The following is a 27,850-nucleotide window of genomic DNA, read 5'->3' as shown; positions in this document are numbered from 1 at the left end:
GCACACACACACACACACACACACACACACACACACACACACACACACACACACACACACACACACACACACACACACACACACACACACACACACACACACACACACACACACACACACACACACACACACACACACACACACACACACACACACACCTCTCCCAGGGTAGGTTCTTGGTCCCCCAGGCCGACAATGAGGATGCAGTCAGCCTGGCGAATGCAGCGCTGAGTCCACGGGGTCATGCTGTTGTCAGTCTGGTACAGGACAATCCGATTGATGTCCTCCTGCTGGGCCAGCCAGCCGGACAGACGGTACTCATGGATACTGATGGACAGAGAAGACAAGAGAGACAAGGATACCGAATACCCCTTTTAATTCAGCGAAACATACACATACAGCACGAAGTTGATAGGCAGAGATAGAATCAGTGGAAATGGTAATGATCAATGCAAACAAACTCAAAGAGGAAAACAGAATGGGAGAATGACAAAAGGTTGCAGTTAGGAAACTTTTATGATGATGCTTGATAAGACTGAGAACGGAAAGGATTTTGTGATTGTCAGACTGACCTGTCCAAAGCAGAAGCACCCAGACGCTCTCTGATTATGTCACTGGTTAATAGCAGAGTGGGCCCTGCAAGTGTCCAACAGAGGCATGTATGAATACATGACACAGTTAAAAATGTAAAAGTTATAACTGTGCATTCCAATCTGTTCTGCTTTAACATAGTAGTAGTTTTTCATTTAACCTGCAATACAAGGGCATGGATCAAGTTTGATGTCATTTTATACTTTTGTTAGATCCAGGGTGTGAAAAATCCAACACCTCCAGATAAAAGAAGGGCTGTTCTGGGCAAAATTAAAAACATTTTTAGGCCTACCAATTGCACTGAGGGCATGGCTGAGCTCCAGGTTGAACGCATTGATCGGCACCTCATCACATACCGGCAGCACAGCCACAGTGGAGAGGTTGCTGGCGGGGTTGGTTACATCTGGACTAGTTGTCATACTGGGCAGACTCAGGGTTGAACCTGGAAGACAGAAACACAGGGTGTGAGTGGAGTATGTGAGGAATGCATTAGGCTGGACTAACAAAGACATGGGGATGTTTATGTGCATATTAAGAGTTCCTCGTTGTCACCTCACCTGAGAATGGCCCGCGACCCTGCTGCAGGTTCCCCAGAATCTTCTGCCCTAATAAGTGGATCAGCCTCGTCACCACCTAAACAAAGACAACAAGCATCACTGTTATTTCATCTGTACACAACACCTCAACCAGACTACAGGTTTTTACTGACAAAGTCACTGACCTGTGGATATCGTCTTTTGATGTTGTTGAGTGTTCCCTCGGGCAGTTTGACCAGCTCTGTGTCTCTCACAGCATGGACAGTGGTAGCTCTTGGCTGTCTGGTCAAAGCCTCCACCTAAAGTATAAGGCAAGACACCACGAGATACTGTTTCAGAACTCGAAAAAGTAATGGTAGCAAGGTGACGATAAAGATAAATTGGGATCAATATTTTGAGCAAGAGAGTTGGGTTTTTCATTTGTCATAACTGTGCACAACTATATCAAAGCTAATGAAATATAAAATGCATTTCCATTTCAACTAATTTCACATTAATAAATGACACCTTAACCAAACTGTCCACATGTTGAAAACCCCCTCATATTGCATTATGACCAATTAGAAACAAAACCTGCACTAGAGGCAATAGTAGCTCATCAAGCTCTGAGACTAAAAGCCACTTTAAACTCAATAATTATCAGCTCCACTTCATTTTGATAGTTAAAGTTTCTTTTACACACAGTCAGAATGAGACTAGGACTGAGAGGGAAACAGCCCAGTTCTCACCACTCCAATGAGGTCTCCTCTCCCGTATTCCCCAACTAGCTCTTTCTTGCCATTTGCCTTACGAATGACTGAACGCAGACGTCCATTCAGAACGATGTAGGTGCAGTCTGACTTGTCCTCCTGTCTGTAGACGTGAAGAGAAAAAACACAGACATCATAGTAACTATTTATCCGCCCCCAAAACAGAGGAGGATAAATATTACATATTAACTGTAAATGAATAAACTGAGTAAATGAACAATATTGCGATGTTGAGGCAAGCATAGTTTCCACAAAGAAGAAAAATATGTCTGTATCTATATCTTTCTCAAAAAAAAAAAAAGCTCAAGTAGAGTACCTGTAGAGGGCTCTGCCAGCCTCCACAGCCATCCAGTCAATAGCAAAGTCCATCTGCCTGACAAAAGGGGACATGCGGATGGCCACTGTGTGGGCTGCACTCAGCACCACGCTGGGCTGCTCCCTCATGATCCTGCAGGTGGCGACACACAGCACAGGCACAGACTTGAGAAATACTGGCTATGCAGTACTCATATTGTTCGCAAGCGGATGTTTTATAGCAAAACTGAATGGCTCCAGCAGTTATGGAAGATCCATCAGTCTCTACAAAAAGCATCAATATGAAATTCAAACTTCAAAGACTTTGGATGAATGTGTAATTGCATTGTAAAACATACAGTATGATGGGACGTTGTTGCTTTATTAATACTGTAAATGATGTCAGACTCAGTTTTATGCCCGTTTAAACATAAATGTAAACAGTTGTCATTCTTGTTTGCCCACATTAAAGACAATCCACTTACTCATAGAAATCCGACTTTGAGATCTTGAGGTAAGTACAGTCTCGGACGGCCTTGACAGTGAAGATGAGGGGTTCCCCGGTTAGAACAGCGAGTTGGCCCACCATCTCCCCCGGGTGGGTAACAAACAAGCAGACGGCTTCCTGCTTGTTGATCATCCGCTGGTAGACATGCAGACAACCAGATAGGACAAAGTGCAGACTCACATCCTTAAGAAGTGAACAGGGAAGGAGAGAGGGAAAACAAAAACAGGGCGGGATAAAAATAAATTTGTTGCATTATCTGACATATTCAATTTTTGCTAAAGTGACTGCATTAAAAAATTTACTATATTTTATTATTATTTTTGCTGCTACAATTATACTATACTGCCCTAAGAAGGAAAAACACAGTAACCTGAGTCAGACTTTCTGTTTGCGGCTCTCTCTGTTTTTACTATTAAAAAAAACATGTATGCACTAAAAACGTATAATTTTCTGTGAAAACAGCCCCTTAAGTTTGCAGTGACTACAAAACAAAGCTAAAAGCCTAACCAAACACAGAAACTGCACTGCTTTGTAATATCTGGGCTGAAGAACTCACTGTCTCCGTTACTACACTGTCACTAGCTGGTGAGATGTAGCTAAAACTAAATTTACTTTTTTGATTTTTCCTTGGCTCTTGTTAATGAACTGACATCTTTGTAATTCAGTTAGTTATTCAACATAACTAAAATGAGTAGTTACTTAGAAGTTGGTCAAATCCAATTATGATGTGAAACAGATAAAGTCCTGCTAAGTTAACTAGCTTAGCAGATCTCAATAGCTGCCATCTCAGCTTTGACTCTGGTAGAATTCTGCTGTTTGGTGAGGGTAATGTTAACCTACCATTAAATCACATTTTTAAAAAGGCATTGAGTTGTAAAATAAGCTATTATATTAATTTCCACATACAGTAACCAAATAATAAAATATGGATGAACAGAAACCTATCAAGTTAAAATAGCTGAAAGAACTAATTTTATTTGTAGATACTGTATTTCCCCCTTCTAGTCTGTAAGGAAAATCCACAGGCAGAGTGCAATTTCTAGATTTTTTAAATTTGATTGAGATTCTATGGCAGGGATTTTTTGGGGTTAAAATAATGAGCCTAAAAAAGGCATAAAACCTTCATTACAACCTTCTACCTGCTACACAGTTTTCTTGTCAGTCTGAAAACTTTAATGTTTTTTCTCAACTTCACTGCTTCTGTAGTTACTGCACTCAGCCTTTGTAGGGCAGTATACAGCTAAAGGGGGACAGTTTTCAGGAGGGTCGAAGGGCTCCCCGCATGTCATGTGTTATGTACCTGGTCTCCCTGTCTGGCTAAGACAGCTCCAGCTTTTGCGTGGTGCAGAGTCACTCTCCCGTTTAACAAAGATGGGTCCTGGGTTTAAGCGCCAGACAGAAAACAGAAAAAAAGTCAAGCAGAGTTAAGTTCTCCTTTGTTCATCTTTGGATGAAAACCAAGCTAACGGCAATTGTGAAACATTTATTTCACCGACCATGCTCTGAGGTAGTTATGCAAACACGACGTTTTGAAATACTATATGTAGCAATATTTACTAAGAGGCACACAGAGAGGGTTTACCACATATTGCATTAAATGCATGTATACAACTTCCAATATTACTATGACTACAGGTGTGGCACAGAAGCGTTGACAGTTACATTTTTGTCACCGCAGAGGTATCCAGTTCTTTGTCACTGTTTTTTTTTCTGGATTTTGGAGTATTTGCGTAAACGTATTAAGCATACATATTCAATCATCTCCATTTTCTTATATATTACCAAACACATAGGAACAACTCATGTCTCAGCCTTTAAGAGACTGTGCAGCCCTCTCTCCCTCATCATTTATAGACTGAGCCCAGCTCCTCTAGACTGACCTCCTTTCCACATCACAATCGGTCAACAGATGCTCCAGGGAGATTTACGACAATGTATTCATTCATGCAAAGAAAGAATAATCTAATGAGACTGTTATTATTATTATTTCTTAATCCATGAGAATTTGATCCTACAGTGTATAATGTGACTAGGAGAGCACCGCACTAATTGCATGTTTCAACCCTGCTTTACTTTGTTAATTTTTCAGCTGAAACAGCCGAAAAATATGATAACATGGAAACACATTTGATAAAAACATTTGTCACAACAGAATGCATCTTGTACCATTATCATAGCCAGCATGAGTAATGGTTTGGGCTGACACATTTCTTAACTTATATTTTTAAAGATGGGGAATGATCTGAAATTATATGTGACTTCAAAATTGTTTGTACTATGTCATTAAGTATTTTAACTCATGTACTTCTTTTCTGATGTAAACACCAAAAAATTCTACAACGTGCATGTCTATAATTTTGGAAAACCCCCCAAAAATGTATGCTTGTTAAGGATTAGCTTTTACTTAACAGTCTCCCTGGGTTTATTTCCCTATGGAGCCATATATAAGAAAATGTACAAATATTGTTGGAAACAGGAATAAATGAATAAAATGAAAAATCAAAATTATCTTGTTTTTTAACTACAAGTTTTTCTTTGTAATTTTTTCCTATTTATTCTTTTGATTAGTTCCTAGTTTAAGAGTTGGTGCCATATTAAACAGACTGGTGACACCACTACAAACAAACAAAGAAAATAATCTAACAAACCTCAATCCTCATGAGTTTGAGGACCTCTTTCTGAGCTTCCTCAAAAAGAGCAGCACTGGATCGACTGGATACAGGTGTAAAAATATTGTCCACTCCGGGCTCTTCTTCTGGATACAGGTAGATCCCTGAGGGAACCTCATCTACTGTCACCCTCCTCTCCCGCTGGTCCTGGGAAACAGACTGTAATATTGTACATACAACAAAATATTTGATGAATCTCTTTCTAAAACAGGACATCTGCCCCTGCATAAGACTACGAATTATCTAAGACTTTTTCTTTCAATCTCACAAAGTGTCAGATAATATCAAATATGTAGCTGTGTTTTTGACATACTGAACAATAAACATCACAATTACATATATTCAAAACTAATAAGGTGTTTTGAAACAATATAAAATATTTTAATATCACACAGAAGGGAGCAAAAAACAAAGTTTCCAGATTGGAGGATGTTTTCTTTTTTCACAGGATAACATTTTTAACAGATAATCACTGATAGTTGACAAAAAAAAACCTAACATTTTAGTAGCTTTGGAGAGACACACAATTTTTGATATTTGGGGTACTTTATATACTGGATTACTCTGTTATACATGCCCTGTGGCAAACCTTTGATCTTTGTTCTCCAATGCCACCTGAGGTGCTGCTGCAATTACCCAAATCTATGTAGAGTAATCAATAAAGTCAACTGTATCTCATTTGCAGTCTACTGACCCGTGAAAAGGTGGGAGGAGTGTTGCCATCCTCTGCAGAGACAGAGATCCGCCCCCTTTCATACGCCATGTCAAAGTCAGATCTCAGACTTTTCTGTATACCTGTACAGACAACATTTGGATAGCATTCTTCAGTCTTTAATCAACATTCAGCTGTGTTGAGGTGAAAAACTTACGTCTTAACCGTGGGTGGATTTTATGTTTGAAAGGAACAAATGAATGGCTTTTTGTCCAGTCTATACAGGAGGAGAATATGCTGCATGTTTTAAAAATGTCATAAATATAAAATCTACAGATAGCTTTATACACGAGAAAAAGCTAACATGTTTGATATACAAATCTCCATCTAAAAGCAACGATACTGTGAGGAAGAGTCTAAAAAGAGACCAAAATTAAACCATCTTTCTTTAAGCTTTGGGCCAATCATCCTATAAACCTTTCAGAGAGCAACAATGTCTGAAATTATCAGATGACGTTACTTGTTATTGTGATCATACCTTTGCTTTTTAGAGCATGAATAAGAGTAAGAAAGGTAACCACTTCACCACTGGATATCACATACCAACATCTGTGTCTTCATAGCCATGGATCTCTGTGCTAACATGCTGTTACCTGCATATGGCTGAGCTTTGTCTGCCTATCTAACTGTACTCTGCCTCATTTGGATGAGAGACCAGTCTTTTCACGCAGGTACGGTGAAGTTTTATAACTGTTCATACCTGTCCAAATGAAGCAAACTAAAGGGTCATTAGCTTGAATAAAATTCCTTCACTCTGACTGGTGTGAACATGTGCAAAGATTAGGTAAAAGCAGTGTATTGTAGATAGGTATGACATCAGAAGAGGACACGTGCTGAATCCTTCTGTGGTGTCACGGTCACACAATTAATTCCACTTTCACAAAATAGCAGCACATTATCTCTCTAAACAGGAGAGGAAGCCCCTCACCAGCGATGTCCACAGGCATGGAGATGGTCCTGCAAAGAGTTGGCCCTGATACTCCATCCTTCCCTTGTTCTCCTCCTGTAAAACAATCAAATGTGTAGCATTAACCAAGCAACCAAACACAAAACTAACACTTGTAAAAAATAGACAGTAAAGATATTTATAAGTTTTAATGGAACCTCCCAGAGTGACTTTAGTGACATTTCAGAGTTAATCATTTAAATGCAATATTCTATGATTCTATTAGTCATTTTAGTTTTTTCCCAACCTGTAGCTTCACCCTTAATGGCAGCTTCCCGATGCTCTTCAGGCACTGTCAGGCTGCCAAAGCGCTTGCCATGGCGGATGGGACTGGTGCGAGTTGGGTGGGGTGACTGAGGTGGCAGACGCGAAGGCTGCATTTCCTATAGAACAAGTGCGAGTGGTATGCAGTGCGATTTGTGTGAGGTGCACAGTTTGTTTGTGTGTGTGGTGGGAGAGTGGAAACAGAGACACAATATTAGCATTTACTGACTCAAATCATAATAAGAACCGTATGTGCACTGGGCTAATGATGCAGAATTCCTTATAAATGCCAAACCACATTACCCACAGATGTTTGTATGGGACTCTTTGTGTGTGAGTCTGTGTGTGTACATGTATCTACGTGATAAACTTACATGGCTGAAGAGCTCATTGGTGAGTCCAAGATAGTTGTGGAGGGCTAGGACTGTTACTCTTTGGAGACGAACCATGATAATCTGAACAGATACAACAGGAAGAGAGTCATTTGACATATCACATGCAAACAGACAGACGACTTTATCAAACTATTTCAGGTTTTGATAAAATTACTTTATCAAAACCCCTTCAGCTTTAAGACTGCATACATTGTGTGTGTGTGTTTTAGTATTATGGTAGGCAGAAACAAAAACACACACACACACAAAAATAAAAACAACAACAAAAACAAAAAACAAAACACAACTCACTTGTACTACTCGCACCAGGCTCTCAGGGTACTTCTCAAATATAGACAGGAAGGCCTCTACAGGTAAGCGGAGAACAGTGGAAACCTCTGCAACCCGTGCCGACACCGTTCTGTAAGGCTTCTGGTGGCCCTGCACATGAAGATACCACAGATTTGATATTTCTGAATATCTTTTCTCAGTCTTTTTATGGAGTGAGAAAGCTTTTTATAGACTGTAAATATGCATGTTTGTTCATGCAGAAAATCACAAATTTTCTTTGTTACCATCATTTCAACCCTCTTCATTTAAGACATACTTTGATGTCATACTGATTCCATCCAACTTACGCAGAATTTTCATTGAAATAAAACTAAAGATCAATGTATGAGTCATATGTATTCCAGTGGAGTACGTCTGGTGAGTCAGCCGGTGAATGTGAATGATGTGAGGAGCAAGGAATTCTTCGCTGGAAGTGTGTTGGTCCCAACATCCACACTTAATTTCTGAGGGTGTATGAATTACATGTACAGTTGTCTGTTGGGGAAACCTGATTGCACAGGTGTGATGCAGCACCCTCGTCTATACAGATTTGTGTGTGTAGCAGGAAGTGAGTGTGACCTACTGTGATGACATCCAGGATGCTCAGGAGGCTATGGACGCTGTCTCCCGGGTAAACCTCCTTAACCACACTTTCTTTGCCATCCTAGAAGACAGGAATAAGCAGCAGTGTGCATATCAGGCAACAGAAGTTGTCTTGCCGTCAAGTGTTTTTCTTAGAACTTGAGTAGCTACATTCAACTTTACAGATAAATCGATAAAGCCTGGACTGAGATCTCTGTGAGGACAAATATCCTCAATGATACTTGTTAAATGCCCTTGAAACTGGCTTTAGGATACTTATTTGTCATTATGAGAGTAACCTTTGCTAACAGCCATGCCCCCCAAGTTACCTAATGAGATTATCTGAGTCAAATGTTAATAGATGCTAATGAGCTGTTAAAGCCAGAACTCCCAAAGCTAAGCCCTTTAGCAGATTTTCTCCCTTGTGTGCATGTGTTTGCATCAAGTTTTTTTCCATAATACATACAGGATTACACCATATAACCCTAAAAAATACAAAAACAAGTGTCACATGCATAAAAAAAAATAAATTTAAAAAAATCACAGGTAAACAGGATTAATGGCTTTGCATGCACACACAGGCTTGCGTACCGTTCCAGTAAGGCACAATTCCAGTTTTCCATCCTGAACCACGTAGATGCTGCTGTCAGGCTGGCCTGGCCTGAAGACGTACTCCCCTTGCTGGAACTGCAGAAACACCATGTGTTTACACAGCTCCAGGAAGAGGGGCTTTTCAAAATGGCCCAGCACACTGCAATGAAGGAGACAAGAGAGGTTCGGTGGTTAGGAAGTGAACACACACCTGTTGGCAGGTGTGTGTTCACTTGCTTTGCACCACTGAGCACTGTACAGCTAACCTGTGGGGGTTTACATATTCAAAAATGCAGGTTTTTTTAAGATCTGACTGTAGGCACAGCTAGGCAACTGCTTCACAGCAGAACCACACATCTAAAAGGCATGTGTGTAGGAGCAATGCACATGTTTCAAAGTTTTGTACAGACATGTTTCGGCTTTTTGAACACTGTGCTCTATCCTACATTATAACACAATTACACAAACATCACACAGTGGACAAACCCACCGGACATTTTTGAGCATGTAGAGCACCTCGGAGGGGAGGTGGGAGTTGGCCACATCAAATTCGGTGAGGTCTGCCTCCAGCACTGAAGGAGGGGGCTCCTTAGCCTGAAGGGTGGGCACCTCTTTCTTAAAGCGCAGGATTCTACACAAGTGAGAGACATAGAGACAGTGGGATGAGATGAAGAGATGGGACAGTATTCTACCCACTAAATGCTCATGACAAGAATGGAAGTTGGTCAGAGAGAGCTTTTTGATGTACTTTTTGGCAATGTTGAGCATCTTCTGCTTCTTCTTGAGGCGTGGCCGAGAGGAAGAGGATGTGCCCACGAGGGAAGAGGTAGACTGGGAAACCTGTTGGGAAACATATTGGTTTAAATATAATCCCCATTGTATTATTGTTGCATTACGTATTATCCTGGAAAAGCAAAATATAACTCACTGTGAGCCGCCTGTGATAACTACTATTTGCATACTGACTGTTGAGGTGTCAGTAAACGCACTCACTTTACGCATGATCTTTCGCCCGTAGAACATGACTTTGTCCCTCTTGCGGAAGCGGTATTTGGGTGCCTCCTGAGCTTCTAGGTCTGTGAAATATAAGACATGACAAATTAGTTAAGTTCTCATTTTTCATTACTAACATTACATGTTCCAAGCACTTGGTGAGAAATGCATCTCAGCATTTACTGACTTCGAAGCTGGATCCTTCGCAAGATGAAGAAGATGAGGATGGCAATGAGAACTATGGCGATGCCTGCACCAATCACCATGCCCACCATCTGAAGAGAAAAGAACAAAAGAGAAAGAGAGCTGATGTGAGTACAGGGTCAAAGGTTGCATAATAACAAAATGCAGTGGCCTGTACTGTGGCTGCAGCACTAAAATTATATTTACTTGGATGTTTTAAAAAAGTATTACTTCATTATTCCGTCTACTTGCTTGTGATCTCTGCACAATACTGAACAAAATGTAATTCTATTATTGTCTAACTCAAGCCATGGTGAAACGTATGGTAGTGATAAAATTTCCTGCTTGAGTGACCCAACAGCACATAAATGAAAGCAATGAGAAAAGCCAAAATATCTCAATCACACCTCATTGCACACTCACCATGCTCGTCTGTAGTTCCTCCTCCACCAATGTCTTGATGTTATTAAACTTGTCCTAAAGTAACAGAGAAATACAGAGACACATTACTAATTTGAAAAAAAAACCAAAAACCAAAAAACAACAACCCACATATCACAACTTCTACAGCAAGCATGCTAACTGCTTAGAAGCTTACTCGATGGCTGCTACCCCCTACAGTATATTCTGACTGAAACGCTGTATGGGTTTGGGCCTGAAGTTTTCATTTCCACTGAAGTGTAATGGAATGTGGGAATAAGGGCTTTGCCCTGGAGGCAGGAATGTCTGGCTACCAGTGCCCGGGAAACAAGAAGAGAAGGGAATGAAGACGTAGCACCTTAACTGACCTTCTCCACGCTCGTGCCCTTACATTTGTCTTCCAGCTATGTTTCCTGGGCCTTTACTTCCACTTTTCACTCTATTAGAAACAGTAATCACCTCACAGAGTTCTCCTGCTCTGTTATCCATTTATAGACTAAGGATTCCAGATGTAAAGCTGTAAAGGCAACAAAAAGCCTTGGTGAGAGAAATGTAGCTTCAAATTTATCTAAAAATTGTCACTGCAGGGAATTTTAGATCCTAGGGCCAAGATAAATTTGTTTGTTTTGCTACAACAGATACAAAGCATGAAGATAATGTTAAACAGAATAAATTCTTAATGTTAGCATGTGGAGACAATGAGCGACAATGCTCTTGAAAAAAATCCAATCAGCTGGTCTGGTCTAGAGTCCACCAAAAAGGTCAAAGTCTCAAGTTCATGCTACAAGATTAACTGTGCTGAATATCAGGCCAAAAAGCTCCCCTAACTCCTAACTTACTCTAGTGATTGGGACAGTCCAGTCAGGCTTCGAACAGGCATAAAAACATTGAGTGTGACCTAATCAAAACTGACTTCCACCCCTGTGTGGTATGGCTGTATTCATGTCAGCCACAATTGCATGTTAGAAACACTATGGTCTGCTGCTGTGAGGGGTTGAAACTGCTCTACTTACTGACAAAGCCCCTTAGGCTCAGAGCAAGATGTAATGAAAACTGTTGGAGCTGGACTCTAGGTGACGCTGGCAGAGAGTATGCAACTAAGCATGAAACAACCCAGAAGGAAAAGAAAAAAGGGTATACATATTTAGGAAGCAAATAGCCTAGTGCATTGTCTTCCAAAAAAAGCAGGTAAAAAGCAGAAGATTAGAGGAACCAACTCATAGAGAGCAGAGTAGTTTTACTTTTCACTTGATTAAGGAGATTTCTATCACATAAGTTCAGTAACATAAAGCACTTCTTTTTTCATCACAACAAGACTATGCAGGGAGTGGAAAGAGATCCTCTGGCCAAGATAAGCTTGCTTGTTTTACCGTGTGTGTATGTGTGTGTCTTTGGCTAGCTAGCCATCAGATACAGTATTTTTAAAGCAAGAGTAACAGGTTTTTAGTGTTCTGGCCGACAGCCAATGGGACCACACGTCTGTTATCAGTGGTTATTGATTAGTGTGTGGGGAGCTAAGTGTTATTTGGCAGTAAAAGGCCTAAGATGGACACTGAGGATATTGACAGTGGAGCCGACAGATGGTGAGTGCATTGGCAGGATGTACACACAGAAATATACTTTATCTGGAGGCTTCAAGTGGGGCACAAATTAATTTTTAGATCAACGTGTAAGTGTGAAAAGTGTACATGTGTGTTCATTTGTGTATAGTCTTAAGGGGATGGCTACAATAAACTGACAAACTGAAAGTTTGCAACTTAAAAACTAGCAGAACTTTCTACACGTGTCATAAACTATGTTTCACGTGCACATGAGGACTCTCTACCCCTTTAAAGGATGAATAACAAAAAAGTAATGTGAGATCTAGTTGGCAAATTTGGCAGTACAAATTAGGTCTCCCTGTTTCTGTACACCCATCTCTATCAGCCCACTTATCAACTCCTGATGGTAAACTCAAGTGCCTACATTTCTGTACTTGCACACCTAGGTATGGCTTGACTCTATGTGTTTTATCATGATACAAATAAATACAGTGAACAAACCAACCTGGGGGGTGTCTCCTTGGAACTCTTGTTCCGAGGTACTCTGTCCCATTGTAACCCTGTTTCTTCATAGGGATGGTCCATCAACGGCAACTGGAAACAAAGACAGATATGCATACTCAACAGACAGATATTGTGACACTACACAGCAGGGAAAGCACGGGTATAAAAAAAATTCATGATGGCTGTACAGTATTCCATTTCACTCCATTTAGCTGCCTCACTTTCAGGGTCCTGGTCCTGTACATGATGGCTCAGTGTCAAACCATCATGTCTTACTGGGACACTTAAATAGAGCAGAGCCATTGCTAATGTTATTAGTAACACTTGTGCTTTTCCCACTGTGACAACAAAATATCAGCCGTGAAAAAAGCCTCTTAAGGGCGAAAACATCCCTATGTTTACTCATGCGCAAACATGAGTAGAAATGTAAATCTTTCTCCTGACTTTTCAGCTGCATTTGTGGAAAGATGCCACCTTTCTTGTAAGAACTCGACATCATTAAACATCCACTCACACCTAAGGGCTCAGCAAAGTTTGTGTGTGGCTGCTGCCCAAAATTTGGCTGTTAAGGTTTTTCTCATTCACTTTCTCATTGTGCACTTCAAAACTAACTCAGCAAACTATTTCATCCTAATGAGACAACATCTTATTGTTACTGTGGACACCCACGCACACAAACAAACACTAAACTGCTCCAAGTAAAACAAGTGAAGAGAAACCAGCATACATGGTTAAATGAGAGAGAGAGAGAATATGAAGTTGTTAACACACAGCCTCGCCTTAAGGCAGAGAATCTGAAAGTCTCTGACTAAACTGATTGCATTCTTAACCATCTGCTGGTAACAGCCATAGTTAATCTCTCCTTAAAATAGCTTTAACTGAGTACTAGAATCAGAGAACGATCAAATTATTGCATCCTACAGCTGCACACTGCTGAGGACACTGAACCAGGCTTCTGTCTCTGTTACTTACACACAAACACAGCAGGCTTTCTAGATAACGTAAAAACCTATCCAGATGGTAACCCCTTCCCCTCTTTCATCCATCCATCCATCTCTATTCACCTCCCTGTGGGATGATCTTCTTACTGTCCCAATAAATAGGTGCTACCTCCATTGGGGATTTAGACAGAACAATTCAAGCAACACAATATAAAGTAAAGAAACCAAATTTAAAAAAAAACAAAAAAAGTTTTTGCGAAGACTTTTTTATACATTGTCTGTTTTTTAAAAATATGTGAGCATGCCAATTTGTGTGTGTTTATGTTATTATGTGTGAAGTTGTTTCTTTTTTTGCCGGCATAAAAGTTGACAACCCTGCAAGGAAATCTGTAGAGGACCAGAACATTTTGTTTTTGAGCATTCCTAATTTGCCGGCCCCTTTGAGAAGGAAAATGCTGCAAACCGCAAAACAAATTTTAACCTCTTTCCCTTCAACCGCTCCTCTAAACACTGCCCCTGCAACAAAACAGATGCCTCTACATAGTGTAATATTTCACCTACCAAGGCTGCCCTTTTTTACAGTCATACAACCATATACATATAATGGAAGCAGTCCAGTATGACCAGAACCCTCTGAAGCTGGTCACTAAGCTACTGCACTGAAGCAGTAATTCCTATAGTTCATCCAGGCCGGCTGCATACCACCTCCCTGCCCACATCTGCCAGTGCAGACGGATTCAGCTGACACAGGCGTATGTGCTGTAGCTGGGATAACGAGCTTCATTCACTGTCTATGGTCTAATAAACAGCTATGCTAGCTTAGCTCGCTGAGCTCCACCGATTCCCCACGCCTACTCTGACGACTCTAGCAGAAAGTGAGGCTGGAGGGAAAACAAGCTGGCTAAAGACACAGACCCTGTGTTTGCTGATGGCATACAAAGTAGGCTACAGCACAGGCAAGAAGAAGCATATAAACAACCCAACGTGCCATGTCTAATAAAAACTTCACAGCCATTAGAGAAAAGACATTACCAGAGACACTGGACATACTATACATAGGCCTCTTGTTCTGTGTCCTGAGTATTCATCAAAAGGATGTCTGAATGTCTATCAATATTGACACATGAAGAAAAAAACAATATATTTATCTAAAAAAAATATTTGATTGTGATTTAATATGAGAATACAAGGAATCCACTCTAGTTAATTTGGCTGATCACTGCTAATAAAAAAACTGCAAAAACATTTGTTTATTTTTTTAATCATAATTTTAGGCTTGACTAGAACTAAATACAGCTGAAATGATTAATCGACTAATCAATTGGTTGGTTGACAGAGAAATAACTGACTGGAAGCAAATCAACTATTTTGATAACTGTTTAATCTTTTGATTTTTAATGCAAACATACCAAAAATGTATCTGGTTCCAGCTTCTTAATAATTCGCCAGATTAATTTATACTGCTAGTTGCAGCACTGATGAATTCTATTCCTTATTGTTTAAATCTCACAAATATTTTTCAATTAATTAATCAATCATTTAGTCAATGAAATATTAAAATATAGTAAAAAACAATGCCCATCACAACTTCCAAGGGCCCAAGGTGACGTCCTCAAATGTCACGTTTTGTTCTACTAAATTTCAAATCAAGAAGATATTCAGAATGATATGAAACAGAGAAAAGCAGCATATCGGCTCATTTGAGAAGCTGGAACCAGAGAGGGTTTGGTATCTTTTCAATATTTTTGCTTGAAAAATGATCAAATCAATTAATTGACTAATTATCAAAATACTTGTCGATTGTTTTTCCTTTGACTAATAAATTAAACCGCTAATCTTTTAGGCTCTAATCTGAGGTTTGTTTACAAATAACAAGGACTATGTTTTGTGCTGACTGTGTTGACGTCTACAATTTGCACACCATATCCACCAGTAATGTCCTACTATTGTCCTGGCTACATATAAAGTAACAACACAGACTAGCATCAGCTGCATCTTGTCTTGGTCTAATGTATTTCCTGCTTAATCTATGACATCAGTGAGTGGGAGAGGGTGGCTGAACAGCTGTATAGATGAAATTCAACCAGTGAAAGACTGAGGATGGAGTGTCATGTTACATGACGTAACCCTAAGGGACACACAGTTTCAAGGCCATAATATAGCAAATGAGAATCTTTAGCGTTAATGTTTAGTATTCTCTATTTAATGTCTATTTATAACATTAAATCTTGTGTCTATTCAAACCACTTCATCTTACTTAATTCCCCTATATTTATATTAACTCATATATCATATGAAGTTATTCATTTTTACCAGAAATTGTTAAAGATTTTTTAAAAATATCATAATGCTGCAAATCACAAAGGGAGTCAACTGATGGAAATTAGTGTCTGACAAATTCACCTGACCTGCTACATGTCTGTCAGTCTTTGTGAGTGGCAAATCAACACGAGCTCAATGTTAGCAAATTTTGACTACAGTTAGATTTTTCATTTATTGTATTTTGGAAATTAGCCAGCCATTATTTGCAAGTCATTTTCTCTTCTGAAAACTGCCTGTTCCAACATTGAGCCTAACTTGTGGATTTAGGGATGTGACAGTTACTGTTGTCTCTAGTGCTGTAAAACATTTCCTAGTCTGTCTCTTGTGCAGCAGCCTCTGTAACAAAACTTTTGTCATTCCAGATAAGAAAGTTGGTCGAAACTTGGTTGCTACACAACGCGCTTTGCCTCAGATCATCTCTCTTTGTCTAGTCATTGTGTGTGGTAATAACGCTGTAAGAAAAGCACAGGCCTGCTATCCCCTAGAGATGAGATAGTAGCCAACCTCTATCCTCCTAGCAGTGCCTCCCACAGTGCAGATCTACTCCCATTGTTCTCTACAAACAATGGAAGCTAGTGTTGACTCCACTGTCCAGGGGAAGGCCTGGACCAACTACTAACACAACCATGTCTGTTTTCACCCAACACGATACACATTCTAGGCCATGAGATTCACAATAACAAGTCTGTAGAGTTACTATGCCGTAAAATGCATTCGAACCATATGCTGTATATAAAGATACAGTTTTTACATGCTGTCTGTGGTTTGAATTTACAATAAGATGCTGTATGGTTGGAAAATGTTTGAAACAAAGTACACATACATATTTTTAATGATTCAAAAGAGGGAGACGGCATCTACAGAGAAACCTGGATCTTTGGATGAATGTGCTTCTTTCAACAAAATCTTGTGCCAACTGGTTTAGACATAAGCTGGTCTTTCACCTTTGACCCTGAAAGTCAAACCAAACTGTTACATTTCACTTCAGGTAGCAACATAAACATGTCTTACAGTTTGAGCAAATAGGCGCCTAAAGGGAAATTAAGATATATTTAGCCCTGATACAAACTGCAGCAAAGCACTGACCAAAGCGAACTCAGGGGACGACATCAGCTCATATTTCCCTCCAGCCAAAATAGTTTTGCAAACTTTGAACCCACAGAGGTGTTGCATTACTGACCTCAAGTAAATCCCTTGGCAGGATTGTTTGGTTGTGTTGTAAACACACCGAGTCGGCAAACGAATAGTAAAAAGTTGAGTTTTCTTTCAATAAACCTCAAGCTCCTACGAAATTGAGCAAATTCAGACCACCAGAGGGTGTTCTGATGCAGAGGTGTACCGCTAGCTAACAGGCACATGAAGCGTTTAGGTGATTTGCTAACAGATAAGGTTAGGCCTTATTGTTTATATTCAGACGTGTGTGAAATGACTAATTTCCACTTGGAGAAACATTAAGTGTCACCGGTGATATTACTATCAGTCTGTGGTTGAAAACAGCAACATAAAATATCTTTCCACCACCCAGGACACAGGGCACCTGGCTGACTATCCCATCCATAAAGAAATCTCTGCTGCTGGCTAACGCTGTCACTGATAATGTTAGCTAGCGGTCCAGGCGGCCGATGGCGTTTGAGTGTGGTCATCACTACGCATGTGGAAATAAAACAACTTAAAAGCGTCTAAAATACTGAAAAGGAAATTGTTTCTGATGATTTTGGATTTTTCTTTTTTCTTTTTCTTTTTGACCTCTGCAGGAGTAATCTCTCTGAGCCAAACGGTTATTGACAAAACTAGAGCGGAGAGCTCCTGTCTTCAATACTGGTTTACTCACCAGCGCTACAGGAAAACTCTCAGTAAACCACACTCCCGTGCATCATACTGAAAACATGTCATTAAACTATAGGTAGGTTGTTAAACGAGTCATTTACCTGAGCTGATGGTGTCCCGTCAATCGTCACTGACTGTCAATAACATACAACGGAAATCATCTTTCATGAAGCCCCTCCTGTTTAACTTCCACAATAATTCTGGCCAATCAACAACCGAGATGCTGTGACGCTTGGCCAATCAAAGCGCAAACCGGGGTCGTTGGCATGATATCCCACCCACTTTTATTTTAATAAATATTCGCTGTCCAATGAACACTGCGCGACACAGCCAAGCGATCCGTGCTTGGTCAAAAGGAATGATTGACATTTTTTGTCAACCTGTAAATGTAGATGAAAGTTTGAGTGCTTAAATTGCACTTCAACATAAGACGCTTCATTTCTGTGGAGAAGAGTAAATGTTTAACCTACATTGTATGTTAATATGTAATTCAAGCTTAATCGTTAGTCACGGTGAGTAAGCTGATTACGTCAGGTCTATTATATGCCACACCTATGCGCTCAACTGTATCTCAAAACTGCCGCAATTTAATCACTCTCTGAGTACGACCTATTGAATGCCAACAGAAGCACATTAGCCTCAGGTAACATCTTCCACTCTACAGTGGTTACATTTATCACATGAGGAAATGTAGATTAATGATGACGTAATAGAGTATGTCAAAATGTTAGAAAATTGCCATTTTAACCAGTAAGGTTACCCTTCAAAGTAAAACTACAGCAACACCGCCTCCTCGTGGGCGCTAGCTACAATATCACAAACCCACTAGAACTCAAGATAAACACATTTTGTTAAAATATTTATCAAACAATGAATTCATCAAACATTTCTCTTTAAAATACATAATCTTTATTGTGAGGCGAGTGTTCAGTAATAGAATTACAGTTCGGCAATGGGCTTGTGGGGCCAGTAAGGATGTTTGACCTTGTCCAACTTTGTCTCGGGGAAGGTGTTGTTGAGGTCCTCAATGGTCATCTGATCGAAGGGGATCATGTTCTTAAACTTATCCAACTAAAAACACAAAACAGAACCGAATGAGAGAGAACGGTCGGGTTTTTAAATGCAAATTCCCCATAAGATGTTCATAATGTATTTCAGCAACTAATGTAATTATCTTCTCACCTCTTGCTCATACTGAGTGATGCGGGCCTTTGATGCTTCAACGTAGGCTGATGCACTTTTGTTCTGTGAGAGAAAAGTGATATAATAATGTCTGATAAGACAAATCAACAACAACAGCAGGTCATATCACAGCAGTCTGCTTGATTCCAGCAGTGGGATCTCTCTCTCTTTTTCGTGCATTTACAATGTGTGTTTTAGCATTGGGTGAATTTTGTGATCTCTGGACAATTATTGCAAATTTACAGTTCCTACAGTAGTTACAAAAAATATATAGTACAAGTTCCAGTTTTTTTGACATTTACAAAATTCAAGACAACAAATGTCCATTTTCTTAAGTTAAAGCTGGAATTCATGCAATCCATTCATGAATGGATTTCTTTCACTTACAGCCTCAGCCTCCTGTGCATTGATGGCACTCGTCTGTGTGTCAACAGGCTCAGGGATCTGCAGGGCTTTGAACTGTATGTAGGAGGAACATGTATGAGTTACCACTGAAAAGCAAACCAAAAATATATGAAATATCTATCAAATAAGATTATTGTTGCAGAGGGCATCCTATGTCTTGCTACAATTGCAAAGGTTGGTTGATACAAAGGAAATCAAGATGTAGTTTGCCTGCCACACTATTCACTAGCACTGACACCCTCAAAGTTGTTCAAACAAAAACTCATTTCATGATTTCTAAAAGTGACCAGCTAAGATTTGTCTGTTAAATCCGTTAGATTCTAGCTTCAACAAGGGACTCCGAGAGATTATTTCTAAATTGAATTTACCATTAATTTGGATTTACGAATGTTTTTAGATTATTTGGAAAAGTCTCAGAGCAACTGGATGCATTGAAAATTTAAGTAAAAGTTGCTATGTACTTTCATAAGTGGGCTTCAAAACCAATGTCTCACCAGGTGCATACATAATGCTCCCATAATCTTTGAGCTCACCTTCTTCTCAAACTCATCAACCATCCCAGCTTTGGCCACTGCACTCCTGTAGTAACTCCAGTCAATGGCTGCAGGAGTCTCTGGCAGGGAGGCCAGTCTGGTATAAGGAGAAAAATAAAGTTTGAGTAGCAATCAAACTAAGAAGAACATCAAAGAATCAAATTAATACAAAAAGTTAACAAGACTGAGCCAGTGTGTTTATGAGGTGATCAAAATTGGAAAAAGAAAAAAAAAAGGAAGGAAGGAGGAACTTAATAGTGGACAAGTATGGAGAAGTCTAATACTGTAGAAAGATGATCGATTTTCAAGGGAATCACTTAATAGCCCAATGCCGTGTACTGATAGTGAGGACCTGATATGATACATGAAAGAAACAAAGACTAAACTGACAGGCAGACAAATTCACCAGTTAGTGTCTGCTTTATTTTATTTTATTTATTTATTTTTCCTTTCCTCAAACATCTAATGTACCTGCATTGCTGCAGGTTGGGCACTGGATCAGTTGGGTCAAACTATTTCGTAAAAATGTTCAAAAAAACTTCCAATAATTAAGTACTGACTATAGGCCTGATGTGGAAATACAAAAATAACATCCACACAAAATAAACATACACACTGTAAATTTACAAATCCTAGTGTGCAGACGGTCTTGTGATTTCCTGACAGCATCGTGAAAAGCCGCTCAGCCAGGTAAGCAAAAGACACTTAAGCTCCATAGCCATGTGCCCCATAGATATGTGCCGTTCTCTCATTGCAACTTCACATCAGGCTCCTTTTAAACTTTCCTCAGATTACTGCTGTCTTGCTTATCAGCAAGAAAACGCATCAATAAACTACTGATAAATAATTGCACTACTGAAAGCAGAAGTGAAATTCCCATGCTAAAAGACTAAAGTTTACCCATGTTGATGATTTCTTTGTAAAGCTAGTAGATTGTGTATAACTAACTTGGCAGAGATGGCATCACTGCGAGTCTTCAATGCGTTGAACATGCCCCTCTGGTTGGGTGGAACCCGCTCGGCAAAAGCCAACCAATCAATGGCCTTCAGGGCTACACGACGACCTGCCATCCTGACTGTCTGAGAGGCAGAGGAAAATTGTGTTTAGCCCAGACAAAACCTAAATGTAAAATATCTAAATCATTCTGGTTATATTCGGCTGAAAAGTGGAACTTTTTTTCCCTTAACTATAAATATGTTGCTAGGTTATACACCAACATACAGACAAACTCAGCTCCTAGTTGATTATCTAATAATGTTCATTTTTGGATGAAAATGTTTAAGAAAGATTGTCAAAAGAAAATTTTAAATCAAGGTCCACTTACTAGCTTTTCAAGTTCACTTGTCTAACTAATGTTTCCACGATCAAGACTAAACTTACACACACAATGTTTTAGAGAGGTCTTAATTCAACTTTAAGGTCATTCTGGATGCTGTAGTTGCTGATAAATTGTATTGTATTATACTAAAGTGTTTGTATTATTTTGTCCACCCCGTTGATCTAAATGAGGGTTGTCTAAATATTAGCAAGACGCATAAATACAGCTTCCAAAAAGACCATTCAGTTGAATCAACACCTCTAAAAAACAGTTTCAACACAAACTGAAAATTATAACCTTCATGAAGGAGGATTTATTGCAGGACTGCGGCATTAAGCTGCATTAGTTTTAGCTAGGTGTACCTAATACAAGAGAAACAGACCATGTGGCCAAGGTTATATGTAACAACTGTTTCTGCAGCATTTCAGTGACCATGTAGCATTGTGTGACAGGTGTAATAAGGGTGGTGTTCCTTTGTATCTACACCATGTTATTTATGCTATGTAGTGATATACATATAACGACATTTAGATGGTGCTGACACAAAGGTTGCATATTAATAACCTGAAGAAAATGTCCTCATTTAAAAAAAAAAAAAAAAAAGCCTGGAGTCAGCCCAGGCAGACAAAAACATGTGAACCTCCAATTTAATGCACTGAGATATCATTTTATAATGCAATAATTAATTTCACTTGTAATGACTGACTCCAGGATCTGTCTCATGATGATACTGTAAAGTCTGCGTTAAACCAAACATGAATGCGGCGCAGTCTTTTTAAGTGCAAATAAACACCCTCCGACTGGAGGAGATTAATAATAAAGCGTGTCTTTAATAGGTAAAAGAGAAGGTAAGACGGTTAAAACAAAAATGTGGCTAAAAGTAATCAATGACATCAAGTCCTTGACATTTTGTTCAATTCAAGACCTCTGCAAAACCAGCTAGCGGTGGCTAGCTCTGTTAGCTTGCTAGCCAAGGTCAGAGAAATATTTCTGTAACGCCGGGGTCTTATAACACCGAGAGAACTTGGAGTTCATATTTTCATCTCCCGAACAGCGATAAATGTATGGGGTGAACAAATCGTTATTCAAACTGTTTTCATTATACCTGCTTTCATCCAATAACCCGCTCCGCTAGCGTACTCACCTCGCTACACCAAGTGTTTTCTGTGACAGGACGGAACAGCGGAATTGCTTTTTCTTCGTCGGGGCCAGGAGCAGCAGCGGGTCCGCCACCGCCCTCTGCAGGACAGACAGCGCGCCCACCGTGAGCTGTACCGCCTGAAAGCGCTGACACTACACAGCGGGCTGCATCTGCAGCAATGTTTCTTACTTTGTGTATGCACTGTGTGTTTGACTGTGGGCCCATATCTGAGACTGAGTGCTTTAATGGGAAATAATGATCCAGATATAACGTAAAACAAACTTTAAGCCATGATTCTGGGATTTTATTTAGGAAGAAGTCACAGGTTTGCATTAGGTGGGGGCAGAATAAGGACAACGAGATGATAATGAGAAAATTAGATTTTGTTTAAAAATATCAATTTAGGCCAATATTGGCTTGTATGATTATAAAAACGAACAGCTGTCCTAATACACAGAGTGAACGTGTAGTCCACACCAATGTGCGACAAGTGTAGGCAATTCATCAGAAACAATAAGATACATCATATTTAAAATCGCCAGGTCCATTAAATATCATTCCCCCCCCCCCCAGTTTTATCGAGCTGCTAATTTTTAATCATCTCGCGATATTCCTGAGACTGTATTTATTGGTGTATGGCATTATACAGACATATGCATGCAAATACCCTTTGGGCAGATACGGTAGGCATACACACGTCCATACGATTGCATTATGAGTGTCTTAGTTGAAATAGGTCAGCTGTTTTTGAAATGTTGAACTACTTTTTTTTTAAACAGGACAGCAAGTATGTGTGCGTCGGCTCAAGTGTCCGTTTTACACGTCTGTGTGTCTTCTATTGGATAACACACACGCGTAGGTTTTCAACACGGCTGTCAAATGGTAAGATACCATTTGTTGAATTAAAAGGTACTTTCACCTACTGTGTTGCAATGGAAAACAAATGCATCAGGACTTAAACAGATTTGTGGTTTAACTAAAATTTTCTCATTAGTTTCCAGCTGAAATCTACCTGACCATGTACCGTCGGTGCTTAATAAGTAAATCATGGCCTACTCTATACGCTGTTTTGAATTAAACCTGTACAAAGACAATGGCACAGCGCTGGAAAAATTGGATGATTATTTCGCCATTTTCAAATTAGTTAATAATAATTAAGTGAATGCAAGTAAGGCTGGGAGGTTTTTGGCACCAATGGTTGACTTTTGGCATGCTCCCCAAGGAAATATGGCTCTCTATTTTAAAAAAATAAATAAAAAAATTACATAAAAAACAAAAGAACAATTATCTTCAGATTAAAATTACCTAGCCTAACGTAGCCGTTCCAGGCTACCTTTTTAAATATATAAATATAAGTCATTTTTCTTAGAGGGGCACTGTATATAAACCTCCAGACTCCTGCTCCACTGATTCAAAAGGCCTAAAATGTACTAGTAATTAATCATATAGGAAAAACAGTGAAACTTTCAGACCTTGTATAATGTTTATTTACTAAAATCAGTCTTTACAAGTAACTGAACATTTAGATAGAGTGATGTATGTACACAGTACAGATACAAAGATAATCAATAAATACCACTTTTCCTGCTGCTCTTCAAGCGAGGCTGCAGGGCTTTATGAACACTACACATTTTTATTTACATTTACAGCAAAATTCCTCAAAGAAAAAAAAACTGTTATCACTCCCACAAAGGCCACTCTGAGAGTAAAAAAATATCTAATACATGTGTTTTCTAAAATATCATTTTGCTCCATGTTTACCAAATATAGAAATTGTGACAGGAACCGCTGTAAGGAAATACAAACATTCAAACAGCAACTCTGGAAAAACTGCAGTTTTACCCGATGATGACAGAAAAAAAAAGTCAATGCTGAATGAACAGAAAGAAACTTCAAGTGATACACTGGTCCTAAGGCACTGACACCGTTTAAGTACTTTTCTGCTGCTTTTAAGCATTTTTTTCCCCCTCCGCTTCAGTAGATTATTGCCTGCATGTGTGGACACACTTGAAACGTCCAGTTTTCACAAACTCTACTGCGGAGCACGGTGGACGGACTGGAAGGAGAGACTTAAGGCGTGTCGTTTAAAAACCTGACATTTACATTTGGAGTATTGCCTGAATATGCCGGTGGATCCACAAGCCACGGCACGGGACGCTATCTTAAAATGAGGAGAGTAACTGGCGCACTCAGTCCGATTACGCACAAACTTACATGTCAATACGCGTCCCAATTTTTTAATTGTCTTCAATTGTGGAGGTTAGAATAATTTCTCTAAAGATGTTAAAGACGCACCATCCTTCTATGTGTATTGCAAGAATACGCCGCATTTTCCCCCTCTTAAAACCACACACACACGTACACAGAGGACTACTAAGACAAATAGTACATCCCATAAGTGACGGGTCCGCTGAACAGTCCCGGGACCGGCAGACTGGGCCTCGGAAAGGCGCTTGACGGGCCCCATGTTGGAGAGCCCATATGCGCACCGATAGGGAACGGCAGCGCGAAGGCGGGCAGGACAGGCTTGGAGGCCAGTTTAAACTTTTCTAGCTCGGCCTCCTGCAGTCTCTTGGCTTTGGCCCTCCTGTTTTGGAACCAGATTTTGACCTGTGTCTCCGTCAGGTTGAGCGAGTTGGAGAACTCGGCTCTCTCGGCGATGGAGAGGTACTGCTTCTGGCGAAACTTGCGCTCCAGCGCCAGCAGCTGGGAGGTAGTGAAGGGCGTGCGAGGTTTCCTGTTGTTTTTGTGTTTCCTTAAGGTACACTGAGTTGGACTCGAGCTGCCTGTTGGAGAAGAATGACAAAGAAAAGTAGCCGAGGTCAGATTAAACTGAAGCTCGATCGTCACATGCGATCGTGGCGAAAATGACTCTGCTATGTCAGCCTGCATCACAAGCTGGTCACTTTCAGCCGTGCCATTATGAGCCGCGCGGTTTAAAGGCGTTTTCATCCTCGGATTTGTAATACTTGCTTGCATAAATTACCGGCATTAATATATCAAAAAAAAAAAAAAATCCATAGGCTAAGAAAGCGAGCAAAAACAATCTGGCACAAGACCAATGCGGCAGCCAAATACGCGCTTCACATGCACAGAAGCCAAAACTCTATCGTAATGTATCCACAGTTTGTTAGACATTGGGGGCAAAATGCAAGACCGAAATTTACGCACAGTCTGTGGAGCTATAGGACAACGTAAAAACTATTGTGACACAACAGGGAAATTGCAGTTTTGTCTAACTGTAGCCTAATAACATGTGGATACTCTTGCAGCCCCCCATTTTACTTGATAGTAAAAATGATGAATAAATGCAGTGTGTCACTGTTCGGGAGCTCACAAAACTCCGGGAACAGCGGAGGGACGGACTTACGAGGAGGAGTAGAAAAGGAGGACGTCTGGAACCAAGTGCTCTGATCTTTCTCACAAAACTGCGGACTCTCTTCGCTGGAACTACTGGAAACACCCTGCGAGCTCTCCGCGGAAACCTTGCTCTCCGCGTAAAAAGTCCTTGGAGAGAACTGCGCGCCCTGCCCCGCCACGGGCTTGGGCAGGACCAGAGCTAAATCTGAGGGGGAATAGGAAGTCCGACAGGTGGTCTTCTTGGAAATCAACGACTCAACGCTAAACGGGAGGCTGCTCCGCTGCAGTTTGTATCCTTTCTCGGTGGTCATGTCTTTGGGCTGAAGTTCCTCTCCCTCCGTGTCCGTGTCCTCCTTTTGATGAAGCGGTTTGGCGTCCTGGGACGGCGACCCCTGCACAGGATTCATCGCGATACAAGGGGATGGGGCCATGCACCTCCGTGTGGCCCGTTCAGAGGAATGGAGTGAGGTGTACAGTGTCCAATATGCGTCTCTGCGCGCTGTCAGCGGTGCCCGGTAGCTTTAAACGCGCTGGACGGGGTCGTCTATAAAAGGACAGGGGCTGTCCCCCCTCCCCGCTCCCACCAATCAGCTCGTCAAGTCGGCCTCGTGACGTGCAGCGAGTGCGGTTTTGATTGGCCCGCTGCCTTTCAAGGGAACATCAAGAGGGCTTTGAAAGGAAGGAGAAGTTAATCATACAGACCCCATGCGGCGCGGGGCCATTGATGGGCTCTCACAAAGTAGCTCGGACCAATTTGAGCGCAATTAACCAGTGGGGAGGACTCTCCTGACCATTTACATCCATTAACCGGCGCTCCATCGGTGCTACTTCCCTGAACTCTTCTTCTACCGCGAAGCCGAGCAGGGACCAAAGAGTCATGTCGGTGTCAAAGTAATCAAAGAAGAGAGAAAGCAAAAGGAGAAAACGCTCGGACGTGTTGAGCCCATATTAAAATACAACACTGGAAAAGGCATTACATAAACACACGGGCCGTATCAGTAAGCGGGCCCAGGTACAATTCTCAAACTAGCAACGAGCAAAAATAATGGAACTGAAAACGACGTCGAATAAGAAAACGTGCGCAGCCCGGATAGAAATCGATTAGGTATGACTGTTGGTCACACAGCATTACTGCAATTGAGGGCCTGTCATGAGCTCTTCTCGCTTCACAATGGCCTCACTTGAGAAGCAACAGGCGTTTTTCTTTCTCCAGGTCATACCATTTAATAAGCCAGACAAGTTGTGTTTTGCAAGGCGCCAGGCTCGGCGGGATCAAAAAGGAAGATACCTCGGGGAGAAAAGGCAACGGTTAACTCCACTTAACCAATTGTCCCCCGAACAGTTCATAGTCGCCTGCGTGGAGCTGCGAGGAAGCAGGCGCTGACAGTTAACTGTTTCACGTCGAGCCCGAAGTCGAGGACAGTCGATTTAATTCATCTGGACATATTTTATTAAAGTGATAACATCTACGGCAAATCATTTCAAATCTCTGACACCATCACGGGCCCGGGGCAGCAGGAGGGAGATACGTTTTGGTTAATGTAAAAATAACTCGGTCGAGGTGAACGTGAATTTGTTTGAGAGAATCATGGGAATTTAAAAAAAAAAAAAAAAATCAATCCACAATTGACATTTTCGTGCTCGACAATTAGTATTTACAGTACGTGATGTGCTGTAATGACTTCAGATCACTTTTTAAGACAATTATCGGCGAATGTCAGTATTATGTTAAATTATCAACACCACAGTGTAAAATTACTCTATTACAGGTAAAAGTCCTGCCTTTAAAATGTCACTTGAGTAAAAAGTACGCTAGTGTGTATCTCGGCAAAATGTAGTATCACAGGTAAAAGTACTCATTAGGCAGAATGGCCCCATTCAGTGTTACCTTGTCATATTTAGTACATTATACAGGATAATTATTACAGTTGCATGAACATGTAGCCTTTACTGTAGCAGTTGGTCAAGATAATTTTACCTACTTTATATACTGTTAGACAGTTAGAGAGTTTATAATATATAATCATATTTTAG

The 27,850-nt window shown here is 40.4% G+C and overlaps 3 protein-coding genes across 9 annotated transcripts in view; all 3 read right to left on the bottom strand.

Annotated features, from left to right (window-relative positions):
* Positions 1-18,051, bottom strand: part of pnpla6 (patatin-like phospholipase domain containing 6) — a 30,629-nt gene extending 12,578 nt beyond the window's left edge. For all 6 annotated transcript variants that reach the window (XM_040145386.1, XM_040145387.1, XM_040145389.1 and 3 more), the window contains exons 1-24: positions 17,979-18,051; positions 12,789-12,877; positions 10,746-10,799; positions 10,327-10,414; positions 10,140-10,222; positions 9,895-9,986; positions 9,637-9,777; positions 9,147-9,306; positions 8,557-8,637; positions 7,956-8,084; positions 7,644-7,724; positions 7,253-7,388; positions 6,988-7,062; positions 6,042-6,142; positions 5,327-5,506; positions 3,979-4,056; positions 2,656-2,861; positions 2,193-2,324; positions 1,856-1,979; positions 1,313-1,426; positions 1,149-1,224; positions 884-1,033; positions 573-636; positions 159-327 (exon numbers count right to left, since the gene is read on the bottom strand). In XM_040145386.1, the coding sequence (XP_040001320.1) occupies positions 159-327; positions 573-636; positions 884-1,033; positions 1,149-1,224; positions 1,313-1,426; positions 1,856-1,979; positions 2,193-2,324; positions 2,656-2,861; positions 3,979-4,056; positions 5,327-5,506; positions 6,042-6,142; positions 6,988-7,062; positions 7,253-7,388; positions 7,644-7,724; positions 7,956-8,084; positions 8,557-8,637; positions 9,147-9,306; positions 9,637-9,777; positions 9,895-9,986; positions 10,140-10,222; positions 10,327-10,414; positions 10,746-10,799; positions 12,789-12,836 (2,562 nt within the window). In that variant the 5' untranslated portion in view covers positions 12,837-12,877; positions 17,979-18,051. The remainder of the gene's footprint in view (positions 1-158; positions 328-572; positions 637-883; positions 1,034-1,148; positions 1,225-1,312; positions 1,427-1,855; positions 1,980-2,192; positions 2,325-2,655; positions 2,862-3,978; positions 4,057-5,326; positions 5,507-6,041; positions 6,143-6,987; positions 7,063-7,252; positions 7,389-7,643; positions 7,725-7,955; positions 8,085-8,556; positions 8,638-9,146; positions 9,307-9,636; positions 9,778-9,894; positions 9,987-10,139; positions 10,223-10,326; positions 10,415-10,745; positions 10,800-12,788; positions 12,878-17,978) is intronic.
* A 712-nt stretch (positions 18,052-18,763) lies between these two features.
* LOC120799727 (ATP synthase subunit d, mitochondrial-like) lies at positions 18,764-22,568 on the bottom strand. Of its 2 annotated transcripts, none has more exons than XM_040145049.1 (6): positions 22,460-22,568; positions 20,946-21,076; positions 19,998-20,094; positions 19,447-19,518; positions 19,060-19,122; positions 18,764-18,948 (listed from the first exon to the last, which is right to left on the bottom strand). In XM_040145049.1, the coding sequence occupies exons 2-6, from the start codon at positions 21,065-21,067 to the stop codon at positions 18,817-18,819; spliced, it is 486 nt and encodes a 161-aa protein (XP_040000983.1). In that variant the 5' UTR covers positions 21,068-21,076; positions 22,460-22,568; the 3' UTR covers positions 18,764-18,816. The 2 variants fall into 2 exon arrangements, with proteins under 2 accessions (XP_040000983.1, XP_040000981.1); XM_040145047.1 differs by lacking the exon at positions 22,460-22,568 and adding an exon at positions 22,421-22,441.
* A 1,366-nt stretch (positions 22,569-23,934) lies between these two features.
* Positions 23,935-27,134, bottom strand: LOC120800306 (homeobox protein MSH-C-like). Its single transcript, XM_040146319.1, has 2 exons — positions 25,827-27,134; positions 23,935-25,242 (listed from the first exon to the last, which is right to left on the bottom strand). Exons 1-2 carry the CDS (start codon positions 26,245-26,247, stop codon positions 24,830-24,832), a joined length of 834 nt encoding a protein of 277 aa, XP_040002253.1. The 5' UTR covers positions 26,248-27,134; the 3' UTR covers positions 23,935-24,829.
* Positions 27,135-27,850: the final 716 nt, after the last annotated feature.

Source organism: Xiphias gladius, chromosome 15 (assembly GCF_016859285.1).
Source record: "Xiphias gladius isolate SHS-SW01 ecotype Sanya breed wild chromosome 15, ASM1685928v1, whole genome shotgun sequence".
In the NCBI taxonomy this organism is placed as follows: Eukaryota; Metazoa; Chordata; class Actinopteri; order Istiophoriformes; family Xiphiidae; genus Xiphias; species Xiphias gladius.
The sequence above is the reverse complement of the archived record's forward strand: the minus strand, read 5'-3'. Positions and strand labels throughout refer to the sequence as shown.

Bases quoted from the DNA above. Each gene is read 5' to 3' on its own strand.
- LOC120799727 (XM_040145049.1), bottom strand. From the start codon at position 21,067: ATGGCAGGTCGTCGTGTAGCCCTGAAGGCCATTGATTGGTTGGCTTTT. The intron at 20,095-20,945 runs GTTAGTTATACA...TCCTTATACCAG, and splicing joins AGTGATGCCATCTCTGCCAA to ACTGGCCTCCCTGCCAGAGA. The intron at 19,519-19,997 runs GTGAGCTCAAAG...TCCTACATACAG, and splicing joins TTGATGAGTTTGAGAAGAAG to TTCAAAGCCCTGCAGATCCC.
- LOC120800306 (XM_040146319.1), bottom strand. From the start codon at position 26,247: ATGGCCCCATCCCCTTGTATCGCGATGAATCCTGTGCAGGGGTCGCCG. The intron at 25,243-25,826 runs GTAAGTCCGTCC...CTTCTCCAACAG, and splicing joins CTCCTTTTCTACTCCTCCTC to GCAGCTCGAGTCCAACTCAG.